This window comes from Grampus griseus (genome assembly GCF_964374135.1).
Source record: "Grampus griseus genome assembly, chromosome: 19".
In the NCBI taxonomy this organism is placed as follows: domain Eukaryota; kingdom Metazoa; phylum Chordata; class Mammalia; order Artiodactyla; family Delphinidae; genus Grampus; species Grampus griseus.
The window spans coordinates 42,984,272-43,000,783 of NC_139013.1; the positions used below are offsets into that span (position 1 = coordinate 42,984,272).

Here is a 16,512-nt window from a genome sequence, read left to right on the forward strand (position 1 = left end):
ACTATCGATACATAGAAGAAAAAAACCTAAAAATTTTCTACCTCCCAGTGGCTCTCTGGCTGGTGGGATTATAGGTGATTTTTATTTCAGCTATTGAGCTTTTCTGCACATACCCCCCAATTTTTAAAATACCGAGTTCATACTCCTTTAGTAAGAAGAAATTATTTAAAATAAGTCTAACATGAGATGCCAGAATGAAGCTGTAACGGGCCAGATGGTACATTTTACATCATTTCCTAGCTTTTGCTCCACAGCCCAGTAGGAAAAACAGAGAGATCAGAAATGGGATCTTTTAAGAGGAATTTTTAGGAAATCAGAGATGAAAAGTTTTGGGTGCTGGCAAAAGAAGGCACTGAAGTAGTAGACTCAGTGGGGGAAGGTATCCAGTTGAGCGGGGAAAGCACTGAGGGATGGGCGAGGTTGGAGGGGCTGAGGTACGCACCTGTCAGGTAGGAGGGGCAGTTGAAGGAGGGGCTGCTTCACCTCTGGGAGGGGGGTGGGGATCCATGTGTTATGGTGCATAAATCCAGGTCAGGAGAGAACCATTCAGGCCAGAGATGGACAAAGGATGCTGGCCTGTAGTCCTCTGGATATGGTGGAGAGGTCTCAGAGTAGACACTGAAGTAAGTACCGAAGTGTTGGGATAGCTGGTTAAACTGCCCCAAATCCTTTTTTTTTTTTTTTTTAAGAAAAATGCAGAGAATTAAGTAATAGCTGAGTCATTTCACTTTTTATTACTGTATTCATGGGTTTGGTTGTTTTTGAACTGTGAGTGTGTCCATGTGTATAGTAACAAATTCTCTTCCCCTAAATACCAGCTCATCTCTCCCAACACCCACAGCCTGGGCTCCTAGACCTGGCTCTGCTTTATGATCTCACGACTCCCTCCTCTTCCCCTCCACGAGTCCACTGGAGCCAGAATAATCACGGTAGTTGTGGATTCCCTGCAGAATGGACTGAGCTAGCAGTTTTCACTTCCAGGCTGATTTATGTTCACGCTGGAAAGAGCACAGATGCACTTATTAGCAAACACGAAGCCCAGGGCCTGGACAATTCTCTGGGCCTTCCGGGCAATGGTCCTCCTGCAACACAAGAGACCTGTTCCAGCATGTGTGTGTTTTCTGACCTCGCCATAGTAACAGAATAATTCTTAAGGCTACTGGGAAATTGCTACCAAGAGGATGGAATCTCACCTATTTATGGTTTAACACTTACTGACTTATACGCAGCAGCAATATACAAATACAGTTATTGTATAAAGCACAGAATGGAATTGGATGTGCTTCTTCAGTGGCTTCCAAGCTAAACAGATGAGGGTATTATTTCTTTGCCCCTTGAATGAGATTTCTACTTATCTCAGAATCTAGGTTGCCCTTGGCTTTTTTTTTTTTTTTTTTTGAGGCCAAGGGGATAGTTTATTCATTGTTGTGTATTTCGCTAATGTGTTTTAGTCTAGGTTAAGCAAAGCCCACCCTCTGTAGGTTGCTGGGGTTCTTTTCTGTGGTGGCTGCCCCTGCCATTATATTTAGAATTGCTTTTCACCAAGTTAGGGAAATCTGTCCTGAATCAGGGTCATGGGTGTCTTAGGAAATATCTTACCAGCGTGTGTTACTTGAAATTCCGCCTGGCTTAGAATGGCCATTTGTCTCCTCCAACCAGTGGGCTCTATCCAGGACCTCTCGGCTGAAGGAAGGGAAGACCAGTTTTCTCTGTCTGTCTGTCTGTCTGCACCTCCCCGTCCAGCCTTGCAGCCTCCCTCTTTTCATGAAGCTGTGCCAGGAATGGATTTCAGCTGAAGACAAGGGTAGGGAATCAGGCTGGGTTGGCTGTTCATAAGTATTTTGGGAGGTTCAACATGTAGTATTCCTGCACTGGACAATTTCTTTTTTCTTTTTCTTTTGATATAATTTCAGATGTACAAGAAAGTTATAATAATAGGACAAAGAATTCTAACATACCTTTCCTCCAGACCCCCCCCCCCACCCAAGTTAGCATTTTCTAAGTTCTATTTGTATGTTTGTACTTACGCAGGTCTGTACAGACACACACTCTCACACTTTTTTTTCTAAGCAGTTTGAAAATCAAGACATCATGCCCCTTCACCTCTAAATGTATCAGTGTCTATGTCTTAAAAACAAAGATACTCTCTTATATAACCATACTGCAGTTATCAAAATCAGGCAATGAACATTCATCTGCTACTACTGCCCAGTCTACAGGTCTGCATCAGATTTTGCAAGTTGTCCCAATCGTACCCTTTATAGGGAAAGAGAACCCAGATTCTGTTATGTTCATTGGTCACGTCTCTTTAGTCCCCTTTAATCTGTCTTTCTGCCTCCTGACTGACATTTCTGAAGAGCCTAGGACATGTTATTTGAATAGATCTATTTTTATTTATCTATTTATTTATGGCTGCGTTGGGTCTTTGGTGCTGCGCGCGGGCTTTCTCTAGTTGTGGCGAGCGGGGGCTGCTCTTCGTGCTTCTCATTGCATTGATTCCCTTGTTGCAGAGCACGGGCTCTAGGCGCGCGGGCTTCAGCAGTTGTGGCACGCGGGCTCAGTAGGAGCCTAGGACATTTTGTAGACTGTCCCCAGCTTGGATTTGCCTGATGCCCCCTCCATGATTAGACTCAGGTTTTGCATTTCTGGCAGGCATGTCAGGGAAGGGGTGTTGTGTTCTTCTCAGTGTATCCTCTCAGGAGACACAGGATGGCTATTTGTCTCATTCCTGGTGATCCTAGCTTTGATCACATGGTGAAGGAAGGTGATGTCTGCCAGGTTTCTCCACTGTAAAATCACTGTTTTTTCTTCTGTAGTTAATAAGTGTCTTGTGGGGAGATACTTTGAGACTGTGTAAATATTCTGTAACTACTCAAACTTTCACCCACCAGTTTTAGTATCCACCGATTCTTTCCTGAATGGGCTATTATGATGATGGTTACCAAATGGTGTTTTTCTAAATCCGTAATTCCCTCTGCATTTGTTAGTTGGATTTCCACCCTAAGCAAGAACTCTACCTTCTCCCACTTTTTTTTTTAATTTATAAAAGTATGGAATCATGGATTCTTATGTTATATATTGGGTTATAGTTCTTTACCCTCATGTAACTTTCTTGCTCAAATTGTCCCAGGTTCAGGCAGTGAGAGCCCTGCAACCTGCTCCTGGGTCCTTCGGTCCCACTCTCTTCATTCTTAGAGCACTTTCTTATGTTCTGGCTTAGAAAGATGCTCCACGCTCATCCTGCACTCTCCCTGCCCCAGCCCAAGAACCAGCCAGTTCTACAAGGAGACCTGGTTCTATTTAGAGGAGAATGGTTACACCACACACTTCTTCAGCTAAGAGGAAAAGAAAGAATGTGTATAGGAATCATCTTTTTTTTTCCCCTCTCAAAGTGTTATCATTTCTCCTAATGCCTTAATTTTCCCCATGGTTTTTTTAAGCATCTATTACATCTTGGATGTGGACAGTACAGAAATGAATGAGACGTGGAACCTACTCTCAAGTTGCTTTCAGCCTAGTGGCAGAAACAGACCAGTCAACATATAATTACAGCAGTGCGATAACCCCAGAGTTGCAGTGTGTCCCCACATGCAAAACACTGTGGGATCACAGAGGAGGAGGTTAAAGCTGATAAAGCTGCCTGAGCAACCCGATGGATCACTTGGAATGAATAGAATTTTCACATTTCAAAGGACCCAGGAGGCTGCCTGATGGAACCTCGGGCCATGGCAAAATGTCTTTTTTCTCCATTCATGAAACCAGAGTCAACATTCCATTGGGAGCTTTGATAATCTAGAGAAAGATTTTCATTTATATTGAGTTGAACTCTTAATTTTTAATAAATTCCCCCTCATTACTCCTAGTTAAACCCTGAAGCTAAGTAGAAGACTCGGAACTAATCCTCCGCGTACGTGGCGGGCGGGCCTTCGCATGGCTTGGGATAGTTGTCTTGCCCTGCAATGGGGACCTCTTGTTTCTTTGCTCTTGAGCTGATCGTGGTCAAGCCACGATTCACGTGGTCAAGACACAATTCAGTTGTCAGTACCCCTCTTACCGAGATTTCCCCATGTGGCTCATAACATTCTTCATGCAGGCAGAGAAAATGATGGGGCTGTGATCCTGCTGAGTTGGAACAGGTAGAGGTACCCCCTGTAGCCCAGAGGCCACATTTATGTCTTTGGTCACCAGGTCAGCTTTGGGCTGCCACTGAATTTGTAGTGAAGTAACACCTCCAGGGTTTCTTTGCATAAGCTACTGTTAATCCAGGTCTCTTCCGTTCTCTGTTGGTTTTACTGCTTGCCTGAACTGAAATACAAGGCTTCCTACTTATCCTTTCAGAATTTCATCTTGTTCGTTTCAGCCTGTTGTTCCAACTTATGGAGATTTTTTTTTTAAGTCCTGATTCCACTAATTAGCATATTGGTTAATCCTCTCGACTTTATTTACTTTGCAAATTGGTGTATGTGCTTGGTCTCCTCTGCCCCTCAGGTTGTTGATTTAAGTGAAGGGAACCAGGGATAAGGCAGGAATTAAGGCATGTCCCCAGGCACATTGACCTTTGAGTGGGTACGGTATATCCCCCACCCCCCCCACGCTGCGTGGCATGCAGCATCTTACCCCAACCAGGGATCGAACCTCGTGCCCCCTGTAGTGGGAGCGCAGAGTCTTAACCACTGGACTACCAGGGAATTCCCTGAGTGGGTACTTTAGGTAACGGCATCCTCCAGCTTTAAAATCAGGCAGACTTTATAAGACACTTTGCTACCCTAGATACAAAGAAATGATAAACTTTGGGATACGTTATTAAAATCAAAAAGTACCCTCTACTGCATTTCTCAGATCATTGAATCTAAGTGAAGCTGCTTTTCAGTTTATTTTATGTGAATTTTCTTACTGAACCTACAGCTAATTGCTAATTCCTCAGGACTTTTTTCTCCCCAGATGCTATTCAGCAACTGTCAACTCTGTTCTCAAACTGTGAGGAACTTGCAGTATATAATCTATAACATATCCTTTTAAATTTAATATATATATTTATATTTACTTTATCCAAAATGATGATACACATCACTCCTTCCCCTTCTCTTGTTTTATATTACTTCTGAGTGCTTTTTCACATTTAACATTGTATTTATTTGTTTGCAGTCTTTGCCCCACAAGAATGTAAGCTGAGACCTGTCTATTGTTGATTCTCTAGCATCAGGCACATAATAGATGTGCAGTAAATGTTCAGTTAATGTATGAATGAATGAATACATTTCTAGATTTATAGTTTCTGGAATCTGCCTTTTTTTTTCTTAAAAGAAGTCAGGATAACGGGCCTACCGTACAGTTCTTTGCAACAGCAAAGAACTTTTATCCCCTTCTCTCCTGTATGAAGATATCCAAGTAAGAGAGTCCATTTTGAACTCTCCTCCCCCACCACTCCCAAGCAAAAAAAAAAAAGGGGCGTGTGTATGAACTGGCAGTGTTCCATTACATAGCAGTCCTGATAGCCCATGATCTTAGAACAGTCCCTGGTACCTAAAGATTGAATGTAAATGTCAGATGTTCTGAAGTTCTCCTTGAGAAATAGACACTACAGAAAAACACAGTAGAGTGGCAAAGAACACAGACTCCACAGCCAGGCTACGGTTTTGTCATTTAGGCTGCAACCTCAGTTTTCCCTTCTTCAAAATGGGGATAAAAATAGCGCCCATCTCACTCAGGACTTCTCTGGTGGTCCAGTGGTTAAGACTTCACTTTCCAGTGCAGGGGGTGCAGGTTCAGTCCCTGGTCGGGGAGCTAAGATCCCACATGCCTCACAGCCAAAAAGCCAAAACATAAAACAGAAGCAATATTGTAACAAATTCCATAAAGGCTAACAATGGTCCACATCAAAAAAAAATTTAAAAAAATAGCACCCATCTCATGGAATGTTATGAGCATTGAGGTGGCGTTGAACCCACAGGCCTTACCATGATGCCACACACAGCAAGTGATGACTTCCCTTAAGATGATTTTCATTTTAAAAAGCCTTGGGAAATAAAGGCGCGAAGGAGGAAATGAAGTAGCCCATAACCTCATCCCCTAGCAATTACCGTTGTAAAATTTTTTGATAGAAATCTTATGTATTTCCATATGCAGACCTATATAGGCTTTGTTCACTCAGCATCCTGTGTGATCATTTTCCCACGCCCGTAACTAGTTTCTTTTAAAAATGCCATTTTTTAACATCCTATGGAATGCTATGCACTGTAATTTATTTAGAGAGTACCTTGTTTCGCCACATTATTTCCATCTTTTTTTTTCTGTTATGAACACTGTGATGAATAATCTTATATCTCTTTGCATATCTTGGATTGTTTCCTGGAATGGGGGAATTGCTGAGTCAAAGGGCACGTGCATTTTTGAGGCTTTTGATACCCACTGCCAAATCGCGGTGCTCATCGAATCCCCCTCCAGCAGACTAGGGAGTCCCCGGGAGCCCTCCGGTTTGCTTCTCTCTGGCGATGCTGCATGGGTTATTCACGAGGGGGGGGGGGTGGGCAACAGTTTCTGGCTGTCTCTGCTCTCTCTTTGTTTTTTTCTTCCCCTTTGTTTCCTTTCTTGGTTTTCTGCCAAACTGCCTCTTGTGAAAGGACCGCCTAATTAACCCTGTGCTAATTAACAATTTAAAATTACAGAGTGCGACTGTTCATGTTTAATTCTCCAGGAGCTGGCGCATCAGTGGAGCCCCCTCCCCTTCCAAGTAACTGCACCTCCCACCCCAGCTTCCCTGTAACTGTTGCGTGGAGCCCGGTTCTGTCTCCTTAAGGGAATGGGATAAAGCTGTCACATCACATCTTCTCAGTTGAAAGAGCGAGATGGGGGGGGGGGGGGTGGGCGTGGCGCCCAGGATAACAGGGTGGAGTTTTATAATTTTAAACCATCTTTGAAAAATAAAGACCGATATTGGCAAAGATGCAGGGGCTTTACAGATAGGTTCCAAGGAAACTATAACTTGTGGGAGAAGCAAGAGCAGGGGGCTCTCGATGAAGATGTTAGAACTTTTCTGTGCAAGAAGACTTCTCACAGGGCAGAGGGAGGCGCTCAGCAGAGAGTGCGAGGCTAGATCCCTCCCATATCTTCCCTTTAACTCTCTTACTGGAGAGGTGTGCTCAGTTGAAATCTAACTGAATTCTTAAAACCACACACACACAAAATATCCTTGCTGAGTACGACACTGGTGGTCATGAGTAGAGCACGTCTGTGTTTAAAGGGGATTTTGGGGTGTAAATGGCTGGAGGGAAGCAGGCTGCAGGAGGGGTTGCGGGTTTGTGCTGTGTGTGCTGGCCCTGGAGGTACTGGAGGAGTATGTGTGGGGGGGCAGAGCTGCACGTATGGGGGCTGTGAGAGCACCGGGACCCGCTGGATTCCCAGGCTGCCGTCCGTAACTGAAGATCATTGATTTTACGGGAAACCGTGTTTACAGACAGAGTGCCGATCGACCTGCTGAGTTGACTTCTGCCTCCTTAAGTAAGAACTATCTTTTTCTTATTGACTAGCTGATAAACAGAGTGAAAGGAGCTGCCGGCCGGGCAGGAGAGTGGGAGAGGGCCTGAGGTTCTGGAGCTGAAGGATGGGGCAGGGCTAAGAGATTTCTTCATCTCTGTGCTCTGGTCCCCTGTTGTCCACCCCCATCCCTGCGCTTCCCAGGGACTGGTGGGTGAGCCCAAGACTGACCCTGCCTGGTTACCTAGCAGTGCAGGCCCCAGGCATGGAGGAGCTGGTGGTCTGGTGAAGTTGTTGTAAAATAGAGAGTGTCTCACTCAAGCTTTAATAATGCACATCCCCTGGGCATTTGTATTAAAAATGCAGATTCTGATCTGAGAGTCTGCGCTTCTCACAGGCTCACTGGGTGAGCTCACTGGCCCTGAACCACACGTGACTTAGCAGAGTTGTAAGAGCTTCTGATTGCCCTGGCCAGCAAGCATTGAAAGGAAGTCCAGAACTGGTGCCTGAGGTCCAGAGTGGGATCCTTCTTTCCCACCAGCATCTCAGTGGGCTGTTGCCCCTGCAAATGAGTGGTCCCCTGTGTGTCCCCTCTCATGGGGCTAGCGTCACCACGACGGGTGCATCTGTCTTTGCCTATAAGGTCATCTTTTCTTGACACCTTTTGCTGAGGAATGGAAAACAAAGTTAGGTGAGTTTTTAGAAGTCCCAGTCCCTTAGCTGGATGATTTGTGGAGGAGGAAGAAGAAGAGAGCAGAGCAAGAGAAACCCACCAATTAATTGGTAAATGCTTGCAGGTTTCTTAGCCCAGTCCAGGCTGGAGAGGAGATTGGCTTTGCTGTGGATACACAAGTCCCTGGTGAAGCATCAAAGCTGTTCCCCTTTATCAGTCGTGGCCTCCCCTTCCCGCATGTTCCTGTAACTTACCAAGCATTTATGACATTGATTTTACGATCGGGCTGTTAACCCTCCCGCCCCTTCAGGCCTGCCAACCTTTTTGGCCTGAGCTGTCAATCAGATGTCATCCAGCCAATTATGTGCGTCCTTAGGAAGAGCCACCCTGAATTCTCACCTGTATCCCAGCTGAGCCTTGCGAGGAAGTCTCATCGCCCTTGCTGTTTGGTTTGGTGTGGTTATCTTTGTTTAAAGTCAATACGTCTTTTCTCAGGCACACGGAACCTTGTTGTAATGGAGTTTGAGGTTATATGCTGAGAGGTGGTGTGTGTTTGTGTGTTTTAAACAAAACGTGACACGTCCTTCCAGAAAGTTGTTTCTCCTGAGACTTCTGGTCAACCTGCCTTCCCCGTCTTTTCCCGAGGGGGAGCTATTCGCTCACTGTGCAGTCGAGAATCAAGCAATGAAAAAAGAGTGGGAAGATGGGGGTTGGTGGGGAGGGAGACCAAACGCAGCCAAAACCTTCATCCACTGTGTGTGAATGAGATGGTGGGTGGAGAAGCAGCCACGTGTTCTCCTGGAAGGAGGTGTGGCGGGAGGGTGGCCTGGGATTTGCAGCGAATGCTCAGGGCCTTGCGAGGCGCTGCGTTGCCTGTTGGAGCGGGGCCGGACGGAAGAAATACTCCTGTGATGTTGTTGCCACAGGAGCAGAGCGGTGGCGGGTGATCTGATGTCTCCCTCCCCAGGGACGCGAGGTCTCAGAGGGCAAATTCAGCTTAGTGGCGCTTTGGAGTCGGAAACGGAAAAGCCCCAGGGCTGAAGGACAGCTGCTTTGGGTAGCGACTAATAACTAAGAGGCAGGTGTGGAACGGGGGCTGGCGGAGCCCAGCTGCCATCTCTGCTCGCCGCGAAGATCCTTGACAGCAGAACCACCCAGCCGGTGGTGAACAGGCTCATCCAGGCAGGGCGAGATCCTCTCCGCTGGCGGGGAAGTTGGCCCGTTGAGAGTCGGGGTGGCTCTTCTTAGAAACATCAAGCTCACGTTTTGCACCTACATATTTTGAGTCTGAAACCAGCTGAGTCACAAGCAAGGGTGTTCTGTGGGTTGTAGGGAGGGGATGGGAATTGGGAGATCCGCCTTTCTCGGCGCCCGGATGGCATTGGCCTCGTTTTTAGATTTAGGCCCTCAGTTTTACTGCTTGTAAAATGGGACGATGTTTCCCAGGCTCGGAGAGGATGAATGCAGCCGTGGGCCCTTTTGGGGGCTTTGCAGAGCTTGTCCAGGCCTGCACGCTTGCCCTCGAGCCCTGTAGTCCTCAGCACTTTTCCGTGAACTTCTCAAACTAGAAATCGGGTCAGTACGAGCGACGGCACAACTTCGCCTCTAAATCAAATGGCGTGTCCTCTCTCAGGTTCATGATTCTTCCTCGAGGGCTGCAAAGTCTTCCTCCTCCTGTCTGTCCGTCCCCGGCGTCCCCCTGGCCCCCAGACAGTGCGGGCAGCCGGCGTGCCTTTGTGCTGCCATCTGCGTGCGGCAGGGCTGCTGTTCTGTGTCCTCGGCGGGGCCTGGCGAGTTGACGCCGTTCTCCTCCTCCCCTGTGGCTCATCGCCCGGCCCCGACTCTGACGCTGTGCTTGCAAAGAACCCAGATTCGAACCGGTCTCCAGGGGTAGAGCTGCCAACAGTCTGAAGACGAAGAGGGATTCTCCTGATGCCCCTTTCCCCACACCTCCACCTCCGCTTCTGCCACGCAACCTGGCCGTGACACCCAGGGGCGCTGCCCACCCTCTGCGCCTCGACGGGGTGGGGCGACGGCCGGGGTCCCCACTGCCCCGCGGTCTCTGTTGTGGGTGTGGACAGAAGCCTGTTAGAGCGCTCTGTGTGGGACCTTAGCCTCGGCCCTCCTAACCTCTTTCCTTTCTCTCTCTCTTCCCCCTCTCTCCCTCCTCTCCCCCTTGCCTCCGCCCTTCAGGTCCGATCCGTACTGGGTGCAATGAAAGCTCCACGCAGGCCTTACCATGGAAGGCTGTGACTCGCCTGTCGTCTCGGGGAAGGACAATGGGTGCGGTATCCCTCAGCACCAGCAATGGACTGAACTCAACAGCACCCACCTCCCCGACAAACCCAGTAGCATGGAGCAGTCCACAAGCGAGAACCACGGGCCCCTGGACGGCCTGAGGGCCCCCTTCAATGAGCGCCTCGCGGAGAGCACCGCCCCGGCCGGGCCCGCTGCCGAGCCCGCCGGCAAGGAGGTCAGCTGCAACGAGTGCCTGGCCTCCTTCGCCAGCCTCCAGACCTACATGGAGCATCACTGCCCCGGCGCGCGCCCCCCGCCGCCCCTGAGGGAGGAGAGCGGGAGCGACAGCAGTGAGGAGGGGGACGAGGAGAGTGACGTGGAGAACCTGGCCGGGGAGATCGTGTACCAGCCGGACGGCTCGGCGTACATCGTCGAGAGCCTGAGCCAGCTGACCCCGGGCGGGGGCGTGGGTGCGGGTGGCAGTGGGCCCCTCCCGTCGCTCTTCCTGAACTCTCTCCCCGCCTCGGCGGGCAAGCCGGGGGACCCTTCCTGCGCTGCGCCCGTCTACCCACAGATCATCAACACTTTCCACATAGCCTCATCCTTCGGGAAATGGTTTGAGGGCCCAGACCAGGCTTTCCCGAATACCTCAGCCCTGACGGGGCTCAGCCCCGTCCTGCACAGCTTCCGCGTGTTTGACGTGCGACACAAAAGCAACAAGGATTATCTGAACAGTGACGGCTCTGCCAAGAGCTCCTGCGTATCCAAAGATGTTCCCAACAATGTGGACCTGTCCAGATTCGATGGCTTCGTGCTCTATGGCAAGAGGAAGCCCATCCTGATGTGTTTCTTGTGCAAACTCTCCTTCGGGTACGTCCGTTCGTTTGTGACCCATGCGGTGCACGACCATCGAATGACCCTGAGTGAAGATGAGCGGAAACTTCTTAGCAACAAGAACATCTCCGCTATCATCCAAGGGATCGGCAAAGACAAGGAACCCCTTGTAAGTTTTCTGGAACCAAAAAACAAAAACTTTCAACTCCCTTTAGTTTCCACCGCTAACCTCATAGGCCCCGGACACAGTTTTTATGGTAAATTTAGTGGCATTCGAATGGAAGGGGAGGAGGCTCTCCCAGCCGGCCCTGCCGCCGGCCCCGAGCAGCCCCAGGCTGGTATCTTGACCCCCGGCGCCCTCTTGAACCTTGGCGGGCTCACCAGCTCGGTCCTGAAGACCCCCATTACCTCAGTCCCCCTGGGGCCTCTGGCCTCCAGTCCTACCAAATCCTCAGAGGGCAAGGACTCTGGGGCAGCAGAAGGAGAGAAGCAAGAAGTGGGCGATCCGGATTGCTTCTCCGAGAAGGCGGAGCCGGCCGAGGAGGAGGCCGAAGAGGAGGAGGACGAGGACGAGGAGGAGGTGGAGGACGAGGACGAGGACGAGGACGACGAGGACGAGGAGGACGAGGGCTGCAAAGGGCTCTTTCCAAGCGAGTTGGACGAGGAGCTGGAGGACAGGCCCCCCGGGGAGTCTGGGGCCGCAGCAGGTAGTGGCAGCAAAAAGGACCTTGCTCTCTCAAACCAAAGCATTTCTAACTCCCCCTTAATGCCTACTGTGCTCCAGACCCTGTCGAGGGGCGCAGCTTCTACTAGTTCTAATTCCGCTTCTTCCTTTGTTGTCTTTGATGGTGCGAACAGGAGGAATCGTTTAAGCTTTAACGGTGAGGGCGTCAGGGCCAACGTGGCAGAGGGCGGCAGGAGGCTGGACTTTGCTGATGAAAGTGCCAATAAAGACAATGCCACAGCACCAGAACCAAATGAAAGCACAGAGGGGGACGATGGGGGCTTCGTCCCCCATCACCAGCATGCTGGCTCCCTCTGCGAGCTTGGGGTGGGGGAGTGCCCCTCGGGGAGTGGCGTGGAGTGCCCCAAATGCGACACGGTCCTGGGTTCCTCCCGCTCGCTGGGCGGCCACATGACTATGATGCATTCTCGCAACTCGTGCAAGACACTCAAGTGCCCCAAGTGCAACTGGCACTACAAGTACCAGCAGACGCTGGAGGCGCACATGAAGGAGAAGCACCCGGAGCCGGGGGGCTCCTGCGTCTACTGCAAGAGCGGGCAGCCCCACCCTCGGCTGGCCCGAGGCGAGAGCTACACGTGTGGTTACAAGCCTTTCCGCTGTGAGGTGTGTAACTACTCCACAACTACCAAAGGCAACCTCAGCATTCACATGCAGTCCGACAAGCATCTCAACAACATGCAGAACCTGCAGAACGGAGGGGGCGAGCAGGTCTTCAGCCACACGGCTGGGGCGGCGGCGGCGGCTGCCGCGGCGGTGGCCGCCGCGGCCAGCATCGGCAGCTCCTGTGGGGCCCCCTCGCCCACCAAACCAAAAACCAAGCCCACCTGGCGCTGCGAGGTGTGCGACTACGAGACCAACGTGGCCAGGAACCTCCGCATCCACATGACGAGCGAGAAGCACATGCACAACATGATGCTGCTGCAGCAGAACATGACCCAGATCCAGCACAGCCGCCACCTGGGCCTCGGCAGCCTGCCCTCGCCCGCCGAGGCCGAGCTCTACCAGTACTACCTGGCCCAGAACATGAGCCTGCCCAACCTGAAGGTGGACAGTGCCGCCCCCGACGCCCAGTTCGTGATGGGCGGATTCCAGCTGGACCCCGCCGGGCCCATGGCCGCCGTGACGCCCGCTCTAGGTGAGGCTTGACTCCGTGTGTGTCTGTTCTGAGGATGGGAGTTAAAGCGGGGGACGCTGCGAGTGGGCCGAGATCGTGTTGACTTGGTGGATTCTGTCGAGTCCGGTGGATCTGGGGGATCTTTATTTTCTCGAGAGTTGTTTTGTGCTCAACTTGAGCGTCCAGCCCTCACTCACGTCTTTTTCTCAAGAATCCCTTGAACTCTGTGTGAGCCTGTGGAAGATGGTTTGCGTTGAACAGAGACATGATTACACTCCGGCTCCACGGGCCGGGATTAAAATTTAAGTGTTTCCTCTAGTTTTTGGCTTCGGGTCAACTTTCCCTTCTGTTCCCATTCCCCCTTTCTCTGTCCCTTTCTCGATTTGAAAAATTGCCACAAGTCCCCTAAACTTTGGGGTTCCATTAAATATTTATTGAAATGTACAGGAAACGGTAGCTGGAGTTTTAAATAGGGACAGTCATCTCCGGAAGAGGAACTGGAAACCGTAGTGTGCCTTATTTAAATAAGCCAAGGCTGGTTCCGAGCTGTCTGGGAGCCACCCAGATACGTTTCTCAGAGCTCTCCAGTGTTTTCACCAGGACCTTGATGAAAGAGACGGGTTCTTTCTCTTTCTTACTTTGCATGAGTTGCCAGTGATCAGTATAATTGGGAATTAGATGACCCTGGGGCACCGTGAGGAGTGGTGTGATAGATGAGAGATGACTAAATTCTAAAATTGTAGATTAAAGAAAGCCCAGTTTTAATATCAGATCCCGGTTAACGGAGCCTTTGTTGCCATGGAGAACATGGCTCCGTGTTAGAAGACATGGGTTGGCCGTTTTACCATTGGCTTAATAGAGCTAGAACGGGACCAAGAGGATGGGATTTGAATGCCAAAAGCCGTGACTCTATTTCTGTTTAATTTTTTAAAAAGTTTTTTATTCGAGTATAGTTGATTTACAGTGTTGTGTTAGTTTCAGGCGTACAGCAAAGTGAATCAGTTGTACATATGTTCACTCTTTTCTTTTTTTAAGATTCTTTTCCCATTGACAGAGTATTGAGTAGAGTTCCCTGTGCTGTATACTAGGTCTTCATTAGTTATCTATTTTATATCTAGTAGTGTGTATACGTCAATCGCAATCTCCCAGTTTATCCCTTCCTACCCCCTCACCCCCCACCCCTGCACCCCCTGGTAACCGTAAGTGTGTTGTCTACATCCGTGACTCTACTTCTGTTTTGTAAATAAGTTCATTTGTACCTTTTCCTTAGGTTCCACACATAGGCGATACCATATGATATTTGTCTTTCTGTGTCTGACTTACTTCACTCAGTATGACAATCTCTAGGTCCATCCATGTTGCTGCAGAAGCCATGACTCCTTATGTACAAAGAATCATGACCATTTCTGGGGGAGAGCTTCTGTAGCAAGAAAATGTACAAACCAGTTTCGTGAGGACCAGTGTGATGGTTGGGCCCCTCCCGCCCCCACTGTGTGTGCCTCGGACACGCACTGCCTGGTCGTCATTCCCTGATCCTGCTAACCTCTTGAGACCAGCAGTGATGTCCTGAATGAAACAGGATACCCTTCCTGACATGGGAGCAAGTTGTTCTCGGCCACAAAGCGTGAGCAGGTGCCTTTATCCTAGGATGGCTTAGGTTCATGCCAGAGGGCTAAACCTCCCCAGTAGGCACGTCTTTATTTGTGTGGTGTTGCAGTGCTAATTGCTGCTGATGAGTGATATTTCACAGCATTTAATTTGTTGTTCCTACCATGCATTTAAATTTGAATCCTTGCTACTTTAATCTTGTTTTCTGTTTTGGAACATTGACCTGTTGATCTTTTCTTACCAAACAATTTGAAGATGTTTTACCCACTGGTTAATCATCATGGATGCATAGGGCTCAGTCATCTTATTCGTCCCCAGAGTGAACCACAGGGGATGCACACCTGGGGGTGGCTTCAGTACTCGAAGACTTTTCACTTTTTAAAGCCTATGGGAATTGGGGTTTTCTCGTCTAGAGATTTAAAATCTTGGGGAGGCAGATCTTGGAGTAAATCAAAGATAATGTAAGTGGAATGAAGACACAGAAAATGGATGGGTTCATACTGGGTCACAATGAAGACTTTTTAATTACCTTGAGAACCAGTAATCCTGACTAAGACTTGAATTGAGTGGTAGAGAAATAGTTTGCTTCTAACACCTGCTGTCTGTGAGTCTGCGGGGCATCGTGCATTCCGGGCAGATGGCAGGTGCACATACATAGAGGATCCAGACTTCATTTCTTAAAGAGAATAGAGTAATAGAGCGCTTCCTTCTGAAGACCTTATCCAGGTAGCCAAGGAGGGCCCTGAGTTTCCAGTGTCGCTGCCTGTCAGCCGAGGTGAGTCTCTGGAGACCTCCTGTGCCTGCCTTAAGCCACCAGAGCCGTCGAGGCGGAGTGAGGGTGACAGATACTTTATGCCGGAAGCCGGCGTGGGTATGATAGGACGTATCCACTTGGACCCACAATTTAAGTCGCACGACCTCTGTAGAAGCCAACGTGTGCAAATGAAAAGAGCGTAACTTTCAGTTCTGTCTGCAGCTCAGCTGATTCTTCCTTAGGCTGTCTATGAGAAGGCTGTGGGCGTTATTAGGTATTACTGGGCTCTACAGCGGGGAGGTAGTGTTTGTGAACTACACTCTTGCTTACACAGTTGATGTTCTCATACTGCCTTGGACAGAAACTCCTCCTTCCTGTTATCAGACAGATGCTGATCTGGGGGTGCGTTCTTCCTAGAGGCCTTCAGGGAAAAGTTCCGCACCCTCGCTCTGGTCTGGTTGAATTTGCCTCCATTTGTAGACCAGATATTAGGCCTGAGGCCAGATGAACATCCTCCCAGACATTCCTTTGGACTACAGTTGAGCCCAGCACCGAAAACTGGGTAGCTTGCCAAGGCGTCTACAAGCTTCCCGAGTAGCCAGCCAGCCACAGGACACCTACATGAGCTTTAAGAGCTCCTCTGATTCTGCTTTTGTTTTTTCGTGTGTGTTTTTTCGGTACGCAGGCCACTCACTGCTGTGGCCTCTCCCGTTGCGGAGCACAGGCTCTGGACGCGCAGGCTCAGCGGCCATGGTTCACGGGCCTAGCCGCTCCGCGGCACGTGGGATCCTCCCGGACCGGGGCACGAACCCATGTCCCCTGCATCGGCAGGCGGACTCCCAACCACTGCGCCACCAGGGAAGCCCTGATTCTGCTTTTGATTGTAGAAGGTGTCTTTTAATCCCTCTGCCTCTCTGAGGGTGTGCTCATGGGCGGGACTCAGGTGCCAGGGTGTCAGCTTCCAGCCTTGAAGTCAGGTGTGTGGGGACATGGGGCCCATTCCTCTCCAAGACCATCTGTCCGGCATGATTCATGAGTAGGCACCCGCTAAGTTCTCAGTGTGGGCGCTCTCC

At 49.7% G+C, this 16,512-nt stretch overlaps 1 protein-coding gene across 2 annotated transcripts in view; it reads left to right on the forward strand.

The window, feature by feature from the left end:
* The window catches only part of ZFHX3 (zinc finger homeobox 3), a 243,190-nt gene that overhangs the window by 64,616 nt on the left and 162,062 nt on the right, over nucleotides 1-16,512 (forward strand). The window contains exon 1 of one of the 2 annotated variants that reach the window (XM_082676096.1): nucleotides 10,344-13,098. The exons of the other annotated variant lie outside the window; for it this stretch is intronic. Coding sequence (XP_082532222.1) covers nucleotides 10,386-13,098 — 2,713 coding nt within the window. The 5' untranslated portion in view covers nucleotides 10,344-10,385. Of the gene's footprint in view, nucleotides 1-10,343; nucleotides 13,099-16,512 lie in introns of those variants that run through there. 2 annotated transcript variants of the gene reach the window in all.